This window comes from Acinonyx jubatus, chromosome C2 (assembly GCF_027475565.1).
Source record: "Acinonyx jubatus isolate Ajub_Pintada_27869175 chromosome C2, VMU_Ajub_asm_v1.0, whole genome shotgun sequence".
In the NCBI taxonomy this organism is placed as follows: domain Eukaryota; kingdom Metazoa; phylum Chordata; class Mammalia; order Carnivora; family Felidae; genus Acinonyx; species Acinonyx jubatus.
Window position 1 is genome coordinate 15878582 of NC_069384.1, and position 23326 is coordinate 15901907.

The 23326-nt window shown below is 36.9% G+C and overlaps 1 protein-coding gene across 2 annotated transcripts in view; it reads left to right on the forward strand.

The window, feature by feature from the left end:
- Nucleotides 1-23108, forward strand: part of LTN1 (listerin E3 ubiquitin protein ligase 1) — a 73657-nt gene extending 50549 nt beyond the window's left edge. Inside the window, exons 26-32 of one of the 2 annotated variants that reach the window (XM_053220648.1) lie at nucleotides 1962-2148; nucleotides 5323-5494; nucleotides 6567-6787; nucleotides 8160-8354; nucleotides 9049-9216; nucleotides 9712-15592; nucleotides 15799-23108. In XM_053220648.1, the coding sequence (XP_053076623.1) occupies nucleotides 1962-2148; nucleotides 5323-5494; nucleotides 6567-6787; nucleotides 8160-8354; nucleotides 9049-9216; nucleotides 9712-9774 (1006 nt within the window). In that variant the 3' untranslated portion in view covers nucleotides 9775-15592; nucleotides 15799-23108. Of the gene's footprint in view, nucleotides 1-1961; nucleotides 2149-5322; nucleotides 5495-6566; nucleotides 6788-8159; nucleotides 8355-9048; nucleotides 9217-9711; nucleotides 15593-15798 lie in introns of those variants that run through there. The other variant, XM_053220649.1, reaches the window with a different exon arrangement.
- The last annotated feature ends 218 nt before the right edge of the window (nucleotides 23109-23326 follow it).

Consider the following 23326-nt stretch of genomic DNA (forward strand, 5'->3'; position numbering starts at 1 on the left):
ACAGTATTCCTCTATGGTAGTAGCCAGTGTGTGGCAGGTGGAATGGAAGAGGATAGGCAGCAGGCTGTCAGAGAGACAGCTGCTGTGCACCAGCAGGGAAGACTTTTTCTGGAGGAGGAGACATTGATGCTGGATCTTTAAAGTTAGGTAGCACTTCAGCAGGGCGGGGAAGGCCATGTAAGTTAAGGGAATACCACGTGCAAAGGCATAAAGGCATGAATATTCAGGATATGCTTGGGGGTGTTGAGTAGTTGCCACTCAACACATTTTTTATTGTCCTCCACTGGTGGAGTAGAAGCTCTGTGAAGTCAGGAATTTTGTCTCTTGTTCCCGACTGTATTCATAGCACCCAGAATGGTTCCTGTCCTAAAGCAGACCCATAAATACCGATCATTTGCTGAATAAAAGGATAAGTGAGTGAATATGTGGAGTAGTCAGGGAAGGTATAGTGGAAAATAAAGCTGGAAGGGTACTTAAGGTAATAAAAGGGCCTTAAAAGTTACATTTTCTGGGGTTGGGGGCATATTTGGTAGAAGATGGGAACAGTACCAGCTGATTCTGGCTATAGTATGAATCAAATTATACAAAGAAGCAAGCAGACGTGGGGACCATCCTAGAAACAGTAACAGTACATGGAGGGCAGTGTGGAAAGTGGAGAGATATCTGAGTTGGTATTTGTCAAATCTAGTCACTGTCGGTGTGGAATAGAGAAGGGTTGGTACATGGGATGGTGGTGTTCAAGGTAAAAACCTAAGGGCAGAAGCTTGAAGAAGACCTGTGTTTATGGGCTGGGAAAAGGAGGCCACAAGGAAAGAAACATTACAGAGGTGAGAGAGAACTGAACTACAGTGTCAGAATTTGACAGGATATACATAAATATTTCACTTTTTGAGAATCTCCTAAGTTTATCCGAAAGTGTTAAAGAGTGCACTAGTTTAGGAAAGAAGAAAATTAACTTACATTGTCATGAGTTAATTTGAATATTGAATTTACTTTCCTGAAAAGACGTACACCGTCTTACGCTTTTATGCCTTTCTAGGGACCTGGTAGGAGTCGGTATCCCTCATCATTCCCCTTCCTATAGCTGACGGACTTAAGACCAATCATTTAGCCTTTGTGGCTGTGTGAATTTTTTTTTCCCCATCCATAAAACAGAAGGTTGAAATATATCTTTTCTAAAAGGGTCTTTCTTTTAAGTGCTAACTTCTAGAGCCTATATTTTATAGTATATTTCATATATTTTTAAAATATACAAATATGAAAAATATTTTACATGTTTATAAATACAAAACTTATGTTTTATGTTTATATTTTATGTATTTGAGGGGTGTCTGGGTGGCTCAGTTGGTTAAGCGTCTGACTCTTGATTTTGGCTCAAGTCATGATCTCTGGAGTCCTGCTTTGGGCTTTTTGCTGACAGCGCAGAACCTGCTTGGGATCCTCTCTCTCCCTCTCTCTCTGCCCCTCCCTTGTTCATGGTCTCTCTCTCTCTCAACAATAATATAGAAACTTTAAAATATATATATACATCCTATGTATGTGTTAAATAAATATGAAAAAGTATATATTTATGTATTTTATATACATTCATACATTTTATGTCTCCCAGATTCTGTAATTGCCATTATGCAAAATTAGAAGTTAAAACTGAATTATAAGGGGGACTTAAAAAAATTTTTTTTAAGTTTGTTTATTTTGAGAGAGAGAGTGTGAGTAAGCATGAGCAAGGGAGGGGCAGAAAGCGAGAGGGAGAGAGAATCCCAAGCAGGCTCCATGCTGTCAGTGCAGAGCCAGATGTGGGGCTTGAACTCATGAACTGTGAGATCATGACCTAAGCCGAAATCAAGAGTTGGAAGCTTAACTGAGTCACCCAGGAACCCAAAAATGGTTTGTGGGAAATCATCAGTTTTTTTAAAGACAAGTTACGGAGGAAATTGTGGTGTTTGACCATTGATTCTTAGGTCACCACCAGCAGCGCTGATGTCTCTTCTTAGCACTCAAGAGGACTTACTAGAAAATGTTTTGGGGTGTATTCCTGTTGGACAGATAGTTACTATTAAGCCACTGAGTGAAGACTTCTGCTATGTTCTGGGATATCTCCTCACTTGGAAATTAATACTTACTTTCTTCAAAGCTGCTTCATCTCAGGTAAATAAAGATACAATAACTTTTGACAGTTCTGTCTTCTATGTGTTTCTTTGTTACTGTCCTAAACCCTTTGTTTCCCCTCCTTTTGAAAAACAGGGGGAAATGCCTCACATTTTAATCTAATCTTATCTGGCTAACTTCAGATATTCCGCTAAATTTATTTCTGTCCCTTACTTCCTGATCTCCCCATCAACTCCCCCCCCCCCCCCCCCCGCCAACACACACAGTTTTTGCAAAAGTAATTAATCTCTGGAATGTGCTTGAATCAGTTTTTTTCTAACTGAATGTAGCCACCAAGTCCTTTTATTGCAGTGAACAAGAGTTATATAATTTAATTTTGTATTGCCATGGTAATAATTTCAAAAGAATTCTATCTTGCTGGTTTTTTTTTTTTGTTTGTTTGTTTTTTTTTTTTTTTTTTTTTGGTTAGCTTCTGACTCCTGTGGAGGTTCTAGTCAAAACATCATTGGGAATACACCTTATTTGAAAATCAGTGTTTAGAGAAAGATCTGTGAAATGTTACCTGTGTAATTCAAACTATTATTTCTCATTGGTGAAAATATCTGAGAACTCTTTTGCCCAAATTCTAGCAGCCACTAGATGTCTCTCTTGTCTCATGTTTAGGAAGTAAGACCTCATTGTCTAGGAGGGAAGCTGGAAAAATCTACTACAGTTTTGTGTGTGTGTGTGTGTGTGTGTGTGTGTGTGTGTGTGTGTGTGTGTGTGTGTGTTTTCCTTTTCACTCTTTAGGCAGTTCCCCATTTTAAAAGTTTTAATCAAATACTGATTGAGTCAGTTTAATAAACTTAGGACTTTTTAAATAGAAACAGTGGCTTTTTGACAGTACGAATAACCGACAGTTTATTACCTCATATTTAAGATGTGACTAAATATGGCATTCTTTTCCAATGTGATTTTTTTCAGATTTCTTAAGGTATAATTTAATTTGTTGCTGATAGCTCAGATCCTGATACAAATACATGAACAAATGCATCTTTTTATTTTTATATCTAAGGGGAAAGTCAAATCAGAGAAGCAACAGTGATCTAGATATTTAAATTGTTTTATTTTTCTGGGGTGCCTGGTGGCTCAGGAGGTTAAGCGTCTGACTCTAGGTTTCAGCTCAGATCATGATCTCGTCGTTCATGGGATCGAGCGCCATGTCTGGCTCTGCACTGACAGTGTGGAGCCTGCTTGGGATTCTCTCTCTCCCCTTCTCTCTGCCCTTCCTGCATGTTCTCTCTCTCTCTCAAAATAAATAAATAAACTTTAAAAAAATAGTTTTATTTTTCTTCAAGCCTGCCACTTAATGTTTGTGACTTGAGATAGTTTTATTTGCTGGTGATATAGTTCAAGAACTCCTTGTTGGGCTTTTACATTTGTTTCTTAAAATACTGTTGATCTCTAAAAAGTTGGAGGAAAGTGAGGCTTCCACGTGTAGGAATTTTGTTCTTATTGTCTTATATTCAGAAATTTAGAAAATGGCCATGCACAGGTGCCTGGGTGACTCAGTTGGTTAAGCATCTAACTCTTGATCTCAGCTCAGGTGATGATCTCACAGTTATGGGATCGAACCCATGGGATTCATTGGGATTCTCTCTTTCTCCCTCTCTGTCTGCCCCTCCTCTACTTGAGCGCTCTCTCTCTCTCTCTCAAAATAAATAGTAAACTTAAAAAAAAAAAAGAAAAGAACTAGGCATCACTTTTTTCATTAAACCATTGACCTACATGTTTAGGGAAAGCTCTACAAAGAATTGTAGAGCAGCACGTACTGAGCCTGGAATTTGAATTGAGCTGTAGATATTAAACCAGAATAACTGATGTTAATAGCACTAATTAGATAAATTCTAAAACAAGCTGAGGATTTTTTTTAAAAAACTTATCAGTCCTAAGTCTGGTTTTTTAAAAATTTTTTCTTACAAACAAAACTCCCAGTGAACCAGATTGAACTGGAACAAAGCTACGTGCATATGTGTGTTTCATGAGAGATGAAACTGAGTTTCATCATGTGTTACTGAGATGTATTTCACATACTATCAAATTTACTTACTTAAAGTGTACAGTTTGGTATTTCTGCTATATTCACAGAATTGTGTAAATATCACCACCATCTAATCTTAGACCATGTCAGCACCTGAATTAAGGAACCTTTACCCATTTGCAAACTGTGCCATTTCCTCTCAAACCCTCCAGCCAGCCCCTGGCAGCCACCAATCTATGTTGGATCTCTGTGGATTTGCCTATTGTGAACATTTCACATATGTGGTCTTTCATTGTGTCTGACTTATTTCACTTAGCATGATGTTTGCAAATTCATGCATGCTATGTATGGCATGTATCAGCACTACATTCCTTTTTTCAGTGTTTATGAGAGAGAGAGAGAGAGAGCGCGCGCGCGCGAGCACCAGTGGGGGAGGGGCAGAGAGAGGGAGATAGAGGATCCAAAGCAGGCTCTGTACTGCCAGCAGAGAGCCTGATAGGGGGCTCAAACTCACGGACGGTGAGATCATGACCTCAGACCAAGACGCTTAACTGACTGAGCCACCCAGGTGCCCCAGTACCACATTCCCTTTTATGACCGAATAGTATTCCATTGTATCAGTATACCACATTTTGTTTATTCATTTATCCACTGATGGACATTTAGATTGTTTCCACTTTTTGGTTATGGTGAATAAAGCTGGCGGAGTGATATGTTTGTTTGATATGTTTGTTTGATATGGTGTGAGGTCAGTCATAAAAATGGGAGTAGTTTTAAGCAGGATTTTGAAAGATAAAGGCCTATGGTGCAGAAGGGGTGTGTGGAAGACTTGGGAGGGAGAGGGAGAAAATCCCCTGGGGAGTGGGGAGTAGATTTTGAGAGACTCCAAGTAGAGGTGAACTTGCTAACAGGGAGATAGTTTGAGAAAGATGTTGGAAGCATATGTCTAATAATGAGGGGATAGTGAAAACTTCTGCTTGTTTGTGAAGAAAGGGAGCAGTGCCATCAAATGACATGTTTGGAAAGTACGAATGTGGCACATACTTTGTAGGACTCCTCCATGTAATTCTGAGTGTTCAAATTAATGCCTTTTTCATTGTGTTGTACAATCTATTCTATTTTGGTTTGTTCTTCTCTACTGCTTCTCTTGGTTTAATTGGGTTTACTAACAAAAATTCTTTACTCCCCACCAGCTTCGGGCACTGTATTCAATGTACCTTCGAAAAACAAAAAGTTTGAATAAATTGCTCTATCACCTGTTCAGACTGATGCCAGAAAATCCGACTTATGCAGAGACAGCTATTGAGCTCTCTAATAAGGAGCCTAAAACATTCTTTACAGAAGAGCTCCAGTTGAGTATTAGAGGTAAGACGTGTGTTTGTGTTTTTTTGTGGAGACTGCGTCCATATTGGGTTGTATTTATTATGCTTTATTCTTGCAAGTTTGGAGAATAACCCCAAATGTGAGTTGTGGCCACAAGAATGTTGAAGGACACAATTTTCCATATTCATTTAAGTAGGACATACACTTAGATCTTGTGGGTAAGGGTAAGAATTTACATTTTGAAGCCTAGTTTGTTGAGAGTGTTATCTTTTATTCTGTAAGCCAATGTTCTGTAAGCAACTATATGATAATGTTTTATAAAATAATAATGTATACTTATAAATGAGTAGTCTTATAGAGTTATAGTCTCAGATAAGTCTTATAGTCTTAAATAAGTCTGTGGTCTTATAAGTCTTTATAAGTAAATAGTCTATATTTATAAGCATAATATATACTTATGTATAAGTAGCCTTCAGTTGGGAAAACAAAGATGAACGAAATTTATTTCTTTCACTCCATGAGCTCAGATTTTAGCTGAGGGGATAGATATACATGCATCTAGTTGTACTATAGTGTTTTAAGTGGTTTCCTTGCAATTGGAATTTTTTAAATGCCTTGGAGATCTGAGGAGGGTACCATGTCTTACAAGTATTGAAGTGGATATGCTAGGATTTTTGTATAACACATCAGTGAGCTCTGGGGAAAGTGTAGGGGCCAAACTCCTTTTCATAATTTATAAGAAAGACAGTCTTTAAACTTTTCCTCCTTTTTATTTAATTTTTTTTCCACCCCGGGGGCAGGGGGTGGGGGTCCTCTTTTTTAAAATATGAATTTTCCTCTTCTTTTGTGATCTGTCATGTGGAATACAGAATGCTATTTCTAGGCAGAGTTTTCGTTGTCAGTTGGAATCTTCCTTCTTTTTGCTTCTTTTTTGCCATTCTAATGGTTCACTTTGAACATATGAGAGAAAGCTAATGCTCCAGAGTTCTGGTTTCTTTGGTATGTTTATTTTATGAGCTCTGGCTCTAGCGTTAAGGAATTAAAAATGATGTTCTAGTCTGTTGTTCTATGTAAGAAATACCTGTTACTAACTAAGACTTTGTTTTTTCCTCAGAAACAGCAACTCTTCCATACCATATCCCACACTTGGCTTGTTCAGTCTATCATATGACATTAAAAGACTTACCTGCCATGGTTAGGCTGTGGTGGAATAGTAGTGAGAAGCGTGTTTTCAATATTGTAGATAGATTTACAAGCAAGTATGTCAGCAGTGTTCTTTCTTTTCAAGAAATTTCTTCTGTACAAACAAGTACACAACTATTTAATGGCATGACGGTTAGTATTGTCTTGAATTTTTTTCCAGGAAAGCTGTTTGAATATTGATTATGTCTGCCATTTGTAGTGTATATCATCACAATATTAACCAGTGGTTCAGAATTATACAAATTGTCTACTTTGTTTTCTGATTCTTAGGTGTCAGATTTCATTGTCATTGTCATTGTCAAAAAGTGTTATGATTTCATATACCCCCATCAAAGTTTTTGAACATTCGTTAGTTCATTCAAAATATATATTGGAAAACCATTCCAGGCACTGTGTGTCAATCACTTGGGAAATGAATGGTTTAGTAGGCCAGATCCTTATTGTGTAATCACATATAATCTGATAAAGGGGAAAGCGTGATCCTGATAATCTTTTTTGCAACTGGAAACTAAAATGTGGCTCATTAAGAGGAAGAGTGCTCTGCGATCAGAGTGGGAAAGGTTCATCTGGCTGAAGAGATTGGATGCAACTTTATGGAGAAAGATTACTTTGAAGTGGGCAAGACAATGAGGGGAAAGGGATTGAATATAGAAGAAGCAGTATTGCAAAAGCAAAAAGTTTGGAGATGAGAATGTAATTTCTGTGACTGTAAGAAATGACGAATAAGCCGCTATTCATACGCAGTAGGATTCCTGAAAGTAAATAGAGAACCAGCTGCTTCCATGATGAATTAGGCCATATTAGGAAAGGCCTCAAATAATAGTCTAAAATAATTTGGTCCTATTTAGCCACTGAAAACTTTCCTTTGAGGCAAGTGACGCTGTCAGAGTTCTAATCTGTGAAATTGCTCTGACTGCAATGTATAGTACTGGCTGTTGGCATGGAGCTTGGGTTCAAATGCATAGCCAGGAGATACCACTGGTGTAGACATTACGAGTAACAAGGAGGACCTGAGTGAGGTAGTATCAATGGGACTGTTCCATAAAAGGAGAGGAATGTTAGAAATTTTGTGGTGATTTTTTGAACTTGTAGCTGGTTAGTAGGTGGAAATAGTCCAACAGTTGATGGTTGGCTTTAAAGCTCAAGAGAATGCGATGGCAGAGAAAGACTTGGGAGACTTCGAAATAGAAGTGATATTTGATACCCTGTGTGGAAGAAAAGGAATAATTAAAAACTCATTGTGTCATTGGTCTGTTCACAAACTTATGTGATAAGCCAAATATTATAAAACATACATTTTTATGAGCAGAATTTCTTTTGAAACTGACTTTGAATTTCATGAAAATCACTTTAAAGTATAAACCTATTTACTAAATACCTCTTGTCTAATAAACCAACGTGCTTACCTGTGTTGTCTTTGAATGAAGACTGACTATCCTATCAAGATGTTTTTTGAACAAAAGAAAGAAATTTGCAAGAAAGTATTACCTTTCCCATGTTGCAGGTTAAAGCTCGGGCTACTACTCGAGAAGTGATGGCTACTTACGCTATTGAGGACATAGTTATTGAGCTTATTATACAGCTGCCTTCAAATTACCCACTGGGCTCAATAACCGTGGAGAGTGGGAAGAGAGTGGGAGTGGCTGTTCAGCAGTGGCGGAACTGGATGCTGCAGTTGAGCACTTACCTCACCCATCAAGTAAGTGTCTGTGTCCACATTGACCTCCCAGATAGAGCACTGCTGACCTGCTTTTTGAAAGGGCAAACTTAAAATACATCCCTTCTGCTTGAGGCTGAAACCGATACACTGTATTTCCTTGGATCAGCACGCATATATGCCTAAATGACTTGAACCTGCCAAGCTGTTTTAATTTTTAAGATTCTACAATCTCTTTCCTGGTGTTTGAGAGGGATTGACTCTACTCCACTGGCATTGTGGATGACCTGGAACAATATGTAGTGTTACGGAAGTTGTTTGAGAGGGAGTCTTCTTGTAAGATACCAGACTGATGAATGTCTTTGGAGCTACTTTTAGTCTAAGATTTCACCTGTCCTTCTGTGATTAGGGAAATCCCACTACTCAAAGATCTTTGACTTTTAAAACAAATTATAGTTGTTTACATATTGATACTATAAAGCTTGATGTATTGGTGCAGAAGCCTTTCTTTCAAGTCTGTCTTTAGTGAAGAGAAATTATATCTGGTTCCTGAAACTTGGGAGGCCATTTTAAAAACCAGCATTCAGAAAACAGGAGGTGTGAAGATAGCCAAGCAGATTCTCTTCTCTCCTTTCCAAATTAAAATTTAATTTTAAAATTTATGAAATTGAATAAAAATAACTTTGGTGCACTTCAGGGCATGTTTACTCTCTTTTTCTTTTCTTGTTGTTAACAGAATGGAAGCATTATGGAAGGCCTAGCATTATGGAAAAATAATGTAGACAAACGTTTTGAGGGTGTTGAAGATTGCATGATCTGTTTCTCAGTCATTCATGGTTTCAACTATTCTCTTCCAAAAAAAGCCTGTAGAACATGCAAGAAGAAGTTCCATTCAGCCTGCTTGGTAAGTCCAGAGAGAAATTAGCTTATTTATATTTTTTGTATATTTTATATGTGTGATATCTAATTTTGGAAAAGAAAACAATGTTAAACTCTTAAATGTAGTTAATATTAAAATGATTTTTCAAAATCTGCAAAAGATAATTAGTAGTTCACTGAGACCAGTAGCGTAAATGAGACTGAAAAAATTGGAAGCAGGGGCCAGCTGGCATCAGAGCTCTTTGCTCTCTTTCTTTAATCATCAGCTGTGTACAGTTGCTTCATAAGGAGGTCTTGTCTTCCTCACATGTCTCCGTGGCTGTGTGTAGGTAGAAAGCATCATACTATATAGCCTTTGGAAGTAATACTGAGTTGTGTTGATCTTGGAGATGAATGGAGGAAGCTAAAATTTTGGTATTCTCCCTTTTCCACTTTATCATTGTTAAGCTTACTTTAGATGTATATGTAATACAACAGCTTTAAAAGGTTCTTTTGACATTCAAAACCTTTTCTTTTTCAGTACAAATGGTTTACGTCTAGCAACAAATCCACTTGTCCACTCTGTCGTGAGACCTTTTTCTGAAAATTTTTTTCCATTGGAAGTGATCCCTGAAGTAAATCAAGCAGAGTGTGGCTTTGGATCCACCTTGAAGTATTGATGTGAGGAGGCCAGTGAGCGTTCCTTTTAAATGAGACCTTCTCTGGAAAATTATTTTGGTTAATGTAATGATCCTAAATCAGGTTTACTTATCTTTAGATTGCTTTGTAAATGTTTGGAAACCTTTTCTTTTACATAAGAATATTACATATTTGAGAGAAAATATTTATATTAATAGTTTAATCTTTTTGTATATTTCAAAATAAATACGGAAAAACCCTAAAATTACAGAATTGGAATTTGTGAAAGCACTGTACAACTATATTATACTAAAAAACACAGTTTGTTCATCTATATTCTGAAAGTCCAACTGATGCAAATGAATGGAGAAGGTTGATTTCTATCTACAGATATTTTAAGACTTATTTATTAGTTATGACAACAAAATTAATTAGTATTCGGATATTTGTAGATTATTTTAATGATAAAATGAGGCTAAGCTATTAATATAGCTTATTATAAGCTATTGGAAGCATGCTTTGAAATCCTATAGCAAAGTGTAAACTGAACTTTAAGGTGTCTCCATTTATCAAGGGTTATGAAATTCAGAAAATTCATGGCACTGACCTTTTGCTGTGGAAGAATTTCCATGTATTAATGAAATTTGAATTGCAGATCTGTCAGTGACTTTATTATTACTCAGTTTGAGTGAGTCTCCAGAGGATATGAATTTGAGAGAAGCAAAAATTAGATTATTTCATTCAGGAAGCAGAGTGGTAGTTATCCCTCTATTGAGAGGGAAGAAATAAGTATTTCTGAAATTTAACATTGGTGGAAAAAAATGTTGCAGGAGGCTTTCAATTTTGTAAGCAAACTTTGCTATTCTTACTGGCCAAGATTACACTAAATTAGAGATTTGGGGGAGCTTATTTTTTCCAGCCTTTAGAAGTACAAGTTAATAATTTTAGTACTAACTAAAATTCAGTATAATGGGCTGAAATGAAGTAGGCGGAAACCTGCCTTTTGCCACAGCACTGTTACCCTTAAAAAATTGTGCCCAAGATATAAACATGTGGAAGTTTGGAACTTGGAATCATTTTATTGCAGTCTTCCATTACACGGAAAAAAATTTGCATATCTAGTAGCAAGTTTACTGGAAAGATCAGCTGATCATCTCTGTTGCAAATGTTTAATTGGCAAAAAGCAAGTCATGTTAAATAAAATCACTGCTTACCATCAACTGGGTAAAATGGTTATTATTGAACTAGAATGAATGTGGTCAGAGTATTGTAGTCGAGAGTGAAGTATTATGCGTGAGTTATAGACCCTCTTGAGTTGAATTTGTAGATGCAGTATCCTACCCAGTTTTATCTGTCTCTTGGATTTTTCTCTGTAGTGTTTATTATCTTATAGCCTTGAGACTCAAGGAGTCAGTAAGTGAAGAACAGGTAGCAAAATTCTACTACCTCTGCTTAACCCCTTTCTTAAAATATTCTTTTACGTCTCTCTCTGACATAGTAATCCCAAAGGATTGTGTTACTCCTCTGTGAAAGTTACACACTTTTCCTTTAAAAATGGTTTTATAATAAGACCTTGTTTATAACTTTTCCAGTATTGGTACTTCTTGGCTTCTGATCCAAACCTCAAGAAGAACACAAAAGGGAATAATGGAGCATTGTTTTCCACATTTGTATTTAGGGCATCAGGCTCTTGGTGAAACACTATAATAAAGTGGAATACCTACTCTTCATACTTAGGACTCTTAGTCTTTGAGAGTTGTAAATATATGTAAAGCTTGTTACTGTTTATATACTACAGAAAAGGCTTTCAAAAATAAGACTGAAATACAAAATATGATTGATTAAAGTTTTGTTTATATAGCTTTAACAACTCTGCAGAGCATCCGTAAAATTCTAGTGTAAGGACGTTAAAAAATTGCATGAGATTCAAAGCCCATTAGCAAAATTATTAATTTAAAACCCTAATGTAAATTGCAAATTTTAGAATTTATTTTTAACTCTTATCACATGCTCTAATGTATGTATATAAGTTTCTGTGGCTTAAATAATTAATGTTATTACTTGATAAGTTTTTGTGGTGTGAATGATTAATGTTATTATTTTATTGTTATACCATATGTGCCCATTAAGATTCTTTTTAATGATAAAATATTTCAAATATACAGAGTAATAATATAAATGCCCTTGTACTCTTCACAAACTATTTTGCCATATTTGCTTCTGATTTTTAAAGAAATAAAATATTCCTCTTTTGTACTCCTCCCCGATGCCATCTCCTCTTTCCCTCCCCAGAGCTAATCTGTTCTGAAGTTGGCGTGACCTTTCCTGTTTTAAGATTTTATACTTTACCATGTGTTTGCATCCATAAGTAATTATATAGCAGTTTTATTAATTTTTTTTTTTGCGAGAGCCTGTTGTACGTAATCTTTTGTAAGCTTTTTCACTCAACTGTTGTTTAGTATATTAGTTTACCTGCCAATTCCCCCAATGATGGTCATTTTAATTACAACTTTTTGCTTTTTAGAACCGTGCTGCATGTGTACATTCTTGATAACATTTGCTCATGCGGATGTGCTAGGTATTCCAGACATACGTCTCTCAAATGTATTTTTAGGTAGTAGATATGTATACTCTTTGACTTTAGATATTCTCAGATTGCTCTCCAAAGCGGTACGCAAGTTTGCACTCCCAGTGACAGTTTAAGAGAATTCTGGTTTTCTTGTCTTATCACCACTACCTAGTCTTACCAGATTTTTAAAATTTTCTAGTCAGAGCTGTGAGATAGTAGCTTTTTGTTTTAATTTCTGTTTCCCTGGCTACCAGGAACCTTAGCTTCATTTTATATATTTACTGGTCATTATTTTGTGAATTTATTATCTATATACCTGTTTTTCTCTATTACATGGCTGCTTTTAGTATGTGGCTTCATTTTAATGTGGTCTGTCGTTAATTATATAGAATTTTGCAGTTAGATTTAGTCAGATTTATCATCCTTTTCCTTTATGATTGAGCCTTTTTTGTGTTAGGTTTTAAACATTTATTCCTCTCGTGAGTTAAAAGAAAATTATATTTTGTTTCAAAAGATATAAATTTCAAAATATGCCTGATTCACCTGAAATTAAATTTTGTGATTGTTATAAGGCACAAATCCTATCCCATATTGATAACCAGTTCTCGTAGCATCCTTTATCAAATAGCATGCCTGTTCCCCATTAACTTTGTAGTGCCTCCTCTCTTATATTACCAAATACTCTTCCATGTGTGAATTGGTTTCTGGGTTCTGTATTCTGTTCCATTGGCCTACTTATCTGTGTTAATTCTACACAGATTCTTTGTTCTTGAAAAAATAGCTTTATAATTAATCTTGAAGAGTAGGTAAGAAGTCCTCTATTCTTGTTCTTTCAAGACTTTCCTTGGAGAGCCGTATTCTCTGCAGTTCAAGTACTCCCTTTCTCTTGCTTATTATTGTGGCTAGTTTGTCCTCACTGTAATAAGTTGATTTATGGAAGAATTTGACAAGTGCCCATCTTAAGTTTTATCTGTGTAACCAGGTGGCCCTTCTGGCCCTTTGCCAGATCTTATCCTTAAGGTCTTCCAACTCAATTATTCTCAGTTTGTTTGTTTCAAAATTTGAAGCAAAAAGTTTGTGTGTTTGTGGCAGAATGCTTGAACCTCTCCATGAATTTGTCTTTTTGTTTTATAAAAGTTCCTTGCAAAAAGACTTTGGGCTCAAAAAGACTTTGGGTGTTTAGCATGGAGGGCTGCTAATTCAATAGCTTTGATAATGTTTGTTGTTGTTGTTGTTGTTGTTTACTGTGGATTTCTTTTTTAAGGATAGCAACTTCTTTGAGGGGCACCGAAGCATCAAATAATGTGTATATTTTGTATCCAGATTTTATTAGGGGTATCCGGGGAAATTAAGAAACCTCTGTATCTGTGGCATTCTAAATTGATATGTTATTTCAAATATATACTGGCTATTGATTTCCTCTTTTATTTTTAACAGTGTGATGTGTCCTATAAAAGACTTACAAAAAGAGACCTTATAAAAGACCACAGGTTTGTTCACTTGAGCCTGTTTGGCTTCTGGTAAGTTACAGTATTCTAAAAGACCTTGGTGTATCGTGTATCCAGGTGGTAGTCTTCCTTTTCATTCTTTAAAACAAAACCCATTAACAAGCAGTATTTGTAAGAATTTACTAGTGCAGTATTCAGAATGTCTTTTCTGGGCATTGACCCTTCTCGAACTGCAGAACCAGGATCATGGGATTCTCTTTTCATTTCTGGGTTTGAGAAAGCTGAACCAGTGGATGGTAAAATGAGAAAGAGAAAGTGATAATATACTTTATGTGGTACCATCAGATTTAATTTGCATATTGATCTTCTACCATCCATCCTTGCTAAACTTATTTTCTCTAATAGGTTTGTGTGTATGTGTATGTGTGAATTTTATATGTAAGATCATGTCACTGGCAAATAGAGATAGTTTTACTTCTTTTCCAATCTGGATGCCTTTTCTTTCTTTTTCTTGCCTAATTGCCTTGGCTAGAACCTTCCAGTGTTGAAGTGTTGAGAGCAGATACCCTTGTCTGATTCTTGATCTTAAGGGGTAGGCTTTCAGCAAATTGTGATATGAGCTATGGTTGATAATCAGACTTAAAGGTGAACTTAGTACAAATGTGAAGATGTCTTCAACAACTTAATCTAGGCTGCAGTTTCTCTGATGTAAGAAAATAAGCTATTGGATCCAAGGATAAGCTACTAAGAGACAATGGTATTTATTTGTTTTTATGTATGCCATGCTGCTGAAGAACAAACAATTAGTTTCTCAACCTCAGTACTTTGGGCATTTTGAGGTGCATAATTCTTTGGGGGACTTCCCTGTGCATTGTAGGATGTTAAGCAGCATTCTTGGCCTCTGTCTACTAGATGCCAGTTCAGCATCTCAGCTGTAGCAACCAGAAATGTCCAGACATTGCCAGATGTGCCCTGGCTGGCAAAATGACCCCTAGTTGATTGCCTTAGAGCATGGACTGATCAAGCACTATCGAATAGAAATATAATGGGAGCCGTATTTGTTATTTTATATATTTTTTATTTAAATGTTTATTTTTGAGAGCGAGAAAGGCATGTGTGCAAGTGTGGGAAGGGCGGCGGTGGGGGGGTGGGGACAGAGGATCCAAAGCGGGCTCGTTGGGACAGCAGAGAGACCAGTGTGGGACTTGAACTCTTGAACTGCGAGATCATGACCTGAGCTGAAGTCGGATGCTTAACTGACTGAGCCACCCAGGCTCCCCTTTATATATGTTATTTTGAAGTTTGCTAGTAGCAGGGTACCTGGGTGGCTCAATCGGTTGAGCATCCAACTTTGGCTCGGGTCATGATCTCGCGTTTCACGAGTTCAAGCCCATGTCTGGCTGTGAACTTGACAGCACAGTGCCTGGAGCCTGCTTTGGATACTGTGTCTCCCTTCCTCTCTCCCCTTCCGCACTTGCGCTCTGTCTCTCTCTCTCAAAAATAAATAAAAATAATTTTAAAAATTAAAGTTAGCTAGTAGCTACATTAAAAAAATGTAAGAAGAAATAGGTGAAATTAATTTTTAATAGCACATTTTAACTCAGCATCCACAATACTATTTCAACATGTAATCCATATAAGAATTAGTTATTAAATTTTTGAGATCCGGTGTGTATTTTAAATTTACAGTACATTTCAATTCAGATGTGAAATTTTCATCAGAAATAATTGATCTGTATTTAGATTTCAGAAAATTTACAGTTAAAGTAAATTCACATACCTTAGTTTTTCCAAACCTACTTAAAAGTTTTCCAGTAACTGGATCACTTTCCATTTTGGAGTTTAAATTAATTGAAATTTAAAATTAAATTTAAATAAATTTTAAATTAGTTCCTCAGTCACACATGATGTATTTCAAGTCTTAGTAACCACGTGTGGCTAGTGGCTGTTGCATAGGACATTTGTAGTGCAGGCCTGGCTTTACATGTACATACAAAAAAGAAAGGTTTATGATAATCTAGGATGAATCAATCTGGACTTCTCCAAATACTTCACCTGTGTCTTTTTTTTTAATGTTTATTTTTGAGAGAGACAGAGTGTGAGTGGGGGAGGGGCAGAGAGAGGGGGAGACACAGAATCAGAAGCAGGCTCCAGTCTCTGAGCTATCAGCACAGAGTCCAACGTGGAGCTCGGACCCATGAACCGTGAGATCATGCCCTGAGCCAAAGTCAGACACTTAACCAACTGAGCCACCCAGGCTCGCCTTCACCTATGTCTTGAAAGTCTTTAGCCTGTAAGAATTCTGGGATCATAGCTTATCATTTGGTTATTTTTTGAATCACACGTACACAGTATGGTTATATGTCCAAATCAGCCATAATTTGATCATATATAAAAAATAATCCTGCTGCAAATTTTACCTGGCAGTTCCATTCATTAAATAGAACCTTTCCTATTACATGGTTGTGGCATGAAGAAAGTACTGTATCCTGATATTGGTCCCAGATTAACCATTATAGATTTAGACATTTCCACACTTTGGGTGGTTGTAGTACTCTTGAGGGATCTGGTGTTCTGTGGAATTATTAGTGGATAAAGTGACCCATATCTGCATTTTGTCGCCCACCTTTATTTGTAGACCTGTCTTCCTAGTTTAGAAGAAGGTCGGGAAAGTTTTAAGTGCTAATGTCTACTGGAGTGACATTACCAGAGAGAGTTTTTGGATAGTTGCCCTGTTTTTAGCTGCCATAGGACATTAATTTTTCCCATGGCCCTTCTGCTTATGGTATCCTTAATCATAGCTTTCTAATTCTTATAGAACACAGAACATCTTGAGGGCCAGAAATTTGTTTTGATTCTAGCTTTTTGAAATGTTAAGTGACATCTTTGAAATTGGCATTTTTAAATGCATTTTTGAAATTAAAAGGACAACCCCATCTGCCTTTACAAATTAGTTCTTGAGGATACCCCAGAATATTGGTTGGAATTTTTCCTGGGTCAGTTTTCGGAATCTGCTATTTAATTCATCTTGTTTGTTTATTTATAATTTTGAATTTTGTCCAATCCATCCATAAAGGAGAGGCTCTTGGGAATGGACTTAGGTAGTACATTTCCTATTTGCTTTCCCTTTCAAGGTCAGACCTTGAATTATGAAGAACTGGGTTATTTAAACCATCTCCTAGTTTTGGTATTTTTGTTGTTGGTTTTGCTGCCTTCTTTTTAATGTTTATTTTTGAGAGCGTGCACGCATACAAGTGGAGGAGGAGGGGGTTGCGGACAGAGGATTGAAGCAGGCTCTATGCTGACAGCAGAGAACCGAGTGCAGGGCTCAGATGCACAAACCGTGAGTCATGACCTGAGCCAAAGTCAGATACTTAACTGATTGAGCCACCCAGGCACCCTGGTTTTGCTGCTTTTAACTATTTTGTTCCCATCCGAGTGTCTAATAATTAAGTGAACTGGTTGGTACAGACTCCAGGACAATCAATATCTATAAAATTTTGAACTCTACAGCAGATTTGTCTTCTTAAGGTTAAGAAAATCCTTTATTTATTATAGCTCTCTACTTGATTCCAGGCTAAGGATCAAATATTAGTTTCTTTAGATCTGCATTCTGTCCCAGTAGTTTTGAAGGGCCATGATATGATGTAATTGATCTTCCCTAAAAAGAACCTTGAGCAAAAGATCACTTCTTTTGGAGGTAAAAAAAGGTGCAGAAGGATAGAAAGTTTGAATGGATGGTAAAGATAAAACTGGGTAGAAAAAAGGTGCCAGGAAGGCGGTCTCAGAACGTTTGAATGGCAGTGAGTCACTGTTTCATTTTGAGGCCTCCACATATCAGTCAAAAGTTGACTGTTGCATATTTTAGGCTTCCCCCCCCCCCCCCGATTTTTGTAGAGCTCCTTTGAATATATTAATTTTGATGAGAAGGTCCTTATAATGGCTATAAGTAATACGAGTCATTTTGTAGCAAACTTTTGCCAAGTTAAGCACAAGAGTTAGAATTGTAGTGTGAAGACTGTCAGGAGGAGGTTGTGTCTTTGCCATAGACAAATCAATGACAAGAAAAAGACAGTGCATTTATCAAAAGTGTGTTTGTTAATGGTAGATGGGGTTGCCCAGCTAAGCGGAGAATAGGGAGGAGCTGGTGATCAGTGACCCCAAACACTGATGATCCTGAGATACAGACTAAACAAAGTGAACTTGTTTTACAGATTGCCCGGCCTTGAGGAATACTCATGAAGATTTCACAGATGACCCAAGGCAAAATTTGACCAATCATTTTAGCAGCCAATTGTCATCAGTCTAATGGACCATTAGTCTTTAGGGTCAATTTATATTGATTTGGAGTCTTAGCCTATGCCTCCATCTGTTCCCTATGAAGCACTTCCTTATACATTCAACACACACAAGACAATAAGGGGCAAAACAACACATAATACAAAATTTTGTATAAATTTGTATGAATAGATGAACAAAAATGATGAAAACAAGCGGTGGGAGCATAGGTAGGTTAATGGCAAAAATCTTTACCAAATGGTTCACTTCTAAATCAGAAGGTCTGATTATCATGTGGACAAAACAAAGTATAATAAGTACCTTATCATATGAAGATCTATTTGTTTAGTAGAAGTCTTAGATGAAATAAATTCAGCAATAAGAACTCAATGAAACTGCCCAAAGTTCAGATTGTTTTTGAGAAACTCATCTGGCAACAGAATTGAGAACTATTGGGAGTGTGGGGCTCAAGAAGCCACTGATCTTTCCTGTTGGTCCAAGAATCCGTTGGAATACTGTCAAGTGAGGTATTGTAAGTAATCTTGTGAGAATTGTCCAAAGAAGAGATCAAGATTACCACCTGATAACTAAAGCAAGAACTGGGAAAGGGAGAATGATGCTGGTTAGACCTTTCATTTTGAGTACCAACTGCTAATTTCATATGAGGCTTTTGAGTCAGGGATTGTTGTGTTGGTTACAGAGGTGGAGAAAATTGATGTCAGCCTCACAAACATAGTTATTCTGACAAGACATGCCGGTCAGGTGGCTTTCAGCAGATTACTGATAAGTTTATTGTTGATTGGTTGACCTTCAAAGTATGAGACTGTCACTGAATGGCTTCTGATACAAGTTGTCAGTGATCAATTAAGATTAAACTGAGGCAAGTTATACATGATCAAACAGGTTTAAAACTGGTTCCGATTTACTTGTTACTGGCTGTAGAACAGTCTTTTATTCACTTTTACTAGGCTCTTTTATTCCTAATAGATTTGTCAGTTCTATAGAAGTTTTTGCTAGCCTTACTTTTTAAAAAATGAAGTGAAATTCACATGCATATAATTAACCATTTTTAAATGGCCGGTTTAGTAACATTTAATACATTAGCAGTTACTCCCCACCCTACCCTAACCACCAATGTACGTTCTGTCTCTACAGATTTACCTATTCCAGATATTTCATATAAATGTAATTGTACAACATGTGACCTTGTGTCTACTTTCTTTCACTTGGTATGTTTTCAAAGCTCATCCACATTGTCGCACAAATCGGTACTTCATTCCTTTTTTATGGCTGAATAGGATTCCATAGCATATGTATACCACAATTTGTTTATCCATTCTTCTCTTTTAAACAAAATATTTTTTTAACCTTTATTTATTATTGACAGACAGAGACAGAGCATGAGCAGGGGAGGGGCAGAGAGAGAGGGAGACACAGAATCCAAAGCAGGCTCCAGGCCCCGAGCTGTCAGCACAGAGCCCGACACGGGGCTTGAACTCACAAACCGCGAGATCACGACGTGAGCTGAAGTTGGACACCCAACCGACTGAGCCACCCAGGGACCCCTCTATTCTTCTCTTAATGGGCAATAAGAGTAGGTTTCTACCTTTTTGCTGATGTGAATAGTTCATCTATGAACATTCATGTACAAGTATTTTTATGAGTACATGTTTTCAATTCTTTGGGGTATATACCTAGGAGTAGAATTGCTGGTAGTCCTATGTTTCACTTTTTGAGGAAACACCAAACTGTTCTCCACATCAGCTGCCACATTTTATATTCTCAGCAGTGTATGAGGGTTCCAAAATCTTCCATCCTCACCAACACGTGCTGGTTTGCTTTTTTCCCCAGTCATAGCCATCCTAGTGGATGTGAAGTTGTGTCTCATTGTGGTTTTGATTTGAATTTCTCTGATGACCATTGGTGTTGAGCATCTTTTTGTATATTCATTGACCATTTGTGTATGTTCTTTGGAGAAATATCTATACAAATCGTTTGCTCGTTTTAAAAATGTTTTGTTGTTGTTGTTGAGTCGTAAGACCTTACATCCACACACAAGACTGGATACTAGAGCAAGATCTCCTTTTTATTTAAAAAAAATTTTTTTTTTTAATGTTTATTTTTGAGAGAGAGAGAGAGAGAGAGAGACGGAGCATGAGCAGGAGAGGGGCAGAGAGAGAGGGAGACACAGAATCCGAAGCAGGCTCCAGGCTCTGAGCTGTCAGCACAGAGCCCGACGCGGGGCTCGAACTCACGAACCGCGAGATCAAGACCTGAGCTGAAGTCAGACGCTTAACCGACTGAGCCACCCAGACACCCCAAGATCTGCTTTTTAGAGGGATATTGATGCTGTTTCATTTGCGGAGAAGTACTTGAGAACTCAATGAGGTTTGTCTCTGAATGACAAAAAATCTGAAGTAAATGTGCTTTAAACAAGAAATTTCTCTCCTTGTAAATGAAGTCCAGAAGTTAGCAGGTCAGGGCTGTTATAAAAAGCTCTATAATCATGCTGGGCCTAGGTTTCTTAGTTGCTGCTTCACCGTTCTCAAATTGTGGTTCCACTCCACGGTCCGGGTTGGCAGTGACACTGTGGCTAGTTTTGAGCACTTTACAGTCAGCGCGAAGGATAGGAGATGAATACGCATGAACTCTCCAATGGCACTTTTGCTCCGTTCTCTGTCTCCTGCCCTACTCAGTGAGGACTTTTCACCATGAAACATGTGTAACATTTGTGTCTTAGATCTTTCCCTGTTTTGTCGTTTTAGTCTTTGTTCTCTTCAAGTTTTTATCAGCTGTGCTCTAGTAGTTAGTTAATAACTTACAAAAAAGTTATTTTTAATACCTTTAGTCTGGTCACAGTTAATTTTTTAAATTTCAATTTACATTCATATGTTGTTACAGTATAGTATTATAGAGGGATAAATAAAAATATTTTAAGCACTGAAGTATACCATAATTCTGTGAGGAAAGTGGAATAAAAATCCTGACCCAATGAACGATGTTAATTAAACTTCTGACTGTTCAAGAGTTTGTTCTCATATTATTTTAGAGATGATAGTGGGAGGCCGGGGTGTGGAATCAGATTGCTATTGTGCTGATCAAATTGTTAGGGCAGCTATCTTATTTAAACTCATGATGGTACATGTTAGTTACAATTTAAGACTATGTGAAGCGGTACATACTTTCCCAAAATTTGTTCAGAGGTCTGCAAGCAATAAAGTTTGACGACACTGTTCTGGCAGGTGACAAGTGTAAGGTGGGCTGGCAGGTTCCCATACCAAACTCGACAGATCTGTGTCGATAGTTTTATAGAGATTGAAAAATATTTTTAACTTGAGATTTGGTGCTAGAGGATCTGTCACGAATAGCATGTCACACTGTCTGTCTTCTAGGTGAGCCAGTCAAGTTAGGGTGCTAGGAAATGTTGAATAAATTGCTTTACTACTTGGGCCAGATCTTCCAGAGGCTCTGTCGCTAGGATTCTAACCATTGCTGGAAAAGAGAGAAATGAAACAGAACTCTTTGTTGTCAGAGCTAAATTCTTCCCTAATGACAGAACTGAAAAGGTTATATTTTCTATCAACAGAAGAATATACATCTTGACATGTCTTACTAGCCGTGGTTTTGTGGTTGTCACAAGATTATAATTAATTAAATTTTTGGAAAGCGCTTTCCTTAATTTAACACCTCCTCACGCCTAATGTGGAGCTTTGTCATAGCCAACTTGCCAGTAGTTCTGAGGGCAGTGCCTCTAGAATTTCACATCTTGTCTCACTGTGCTGGCAGGACCTCTCAGTGAGCAATCTTCCTTGTTTCTTGATTAGCTTTATGACGGAATATTTCAAGTACTAACCACGATATACATGTATAGATTTGGGGTACGTACTGTGTGTTGGAAGGTTTCTTTCTGTTCTTTGCTTAGATTTTAAAGTCCTGAATGGATGATGAGTTTTATCAAATGCTTTTTCTACATCTGTTGAAATGCAAGGTTTTTTGTTTTTTGTTTTTGCCTTCCTCTGTCCTTGAGGTGGATTACATAAATAGATTTTCTAATGTTGAACAATTCTTGTGTTCTTGGGATAAAGCCTACTTGGTCTTGATCAATGTTATTATTACTAATGATATATTTGTGAGTTTTAAAAATATTTTTTCAAATTTTGCATCTTGGTTCACAAATAAAATCAACCCATGATCTTTCTTGTACTGTATTTATATTCATAAGTGAGATTAACCTATAATTTTCTTACATTGTTTCTGTTTGGTTTTGCTATCAATGATACACTAGAATCATAAAAACCCTAAAACATTAGGTTTCTTGAATGTTTGGTAAAACTCACCTATAAAATATCTGGTGCTTTTATGGAGTGAAAGGAGAATGGGCAGGTACTCAACTAGTTCAATGGCTTTAAATGTCAGAGACTCTTTAAGTGTTTGTTCTAGTTTTTCACACGTTTTATTTTTTTAGGAAGTTATCCATCTGTTTTCAAATTTGTTGCTATAAAGTTATTCATGGTATTTTCTTAAGGTTTTTAATATTTATACTCTATTTGCAAATATGATCTTTTCATCCCTAATATTTATTTGTGCCTCATTTCCTTTCTCTTGGTCTACTTTATTAGAGGTCTATCTAGTTAATCTTCCCAGAGAACACGTTTTTGTTTTAACTGCTCAGATTCTCTTATGTTTTATTAATTCTGTTATTTCTTTATACTTTCTGATAGTTTTTCCTTATACTCTTTGTAACCTGTTGAGTTGAATGTTTACTTATTACTTTTCTTTATTTTTCTTTCTAATAGATGCATCTGGGGGATGTGTTTCTATATACTTCTGGAACTATATTCCACAAGTGGTGATATGTGGTGCTTTTTCACCTTACAATTTTCAATATGATTGTTAATTTGGCCCAGTTATCTAAAAGTGAGGATTTTTTATTCTTTGTTTCAAAAATATAGGAAGCATTTTGGCTATTTTATTTTCACTTTTTGAAATAAATTTCTACATGGATTTCATTGTGGTTATGATTTCTACTTCACTGTGGTACTGTTTTTCCTCCGGCATACTGTCCTCCTAAGGCATGAATCACTAAGTCCAGCTCACGCTCAAGGGGGGCAGAAGTAGACTCCACCTTTTGAAGGGAGGAGTGGCAAAGAATTTGTGGACATAACGAAAAGCCCCACGGTGAAGAGAACGCACCTACAGATTTTGATGGAGCAGGGTTATGC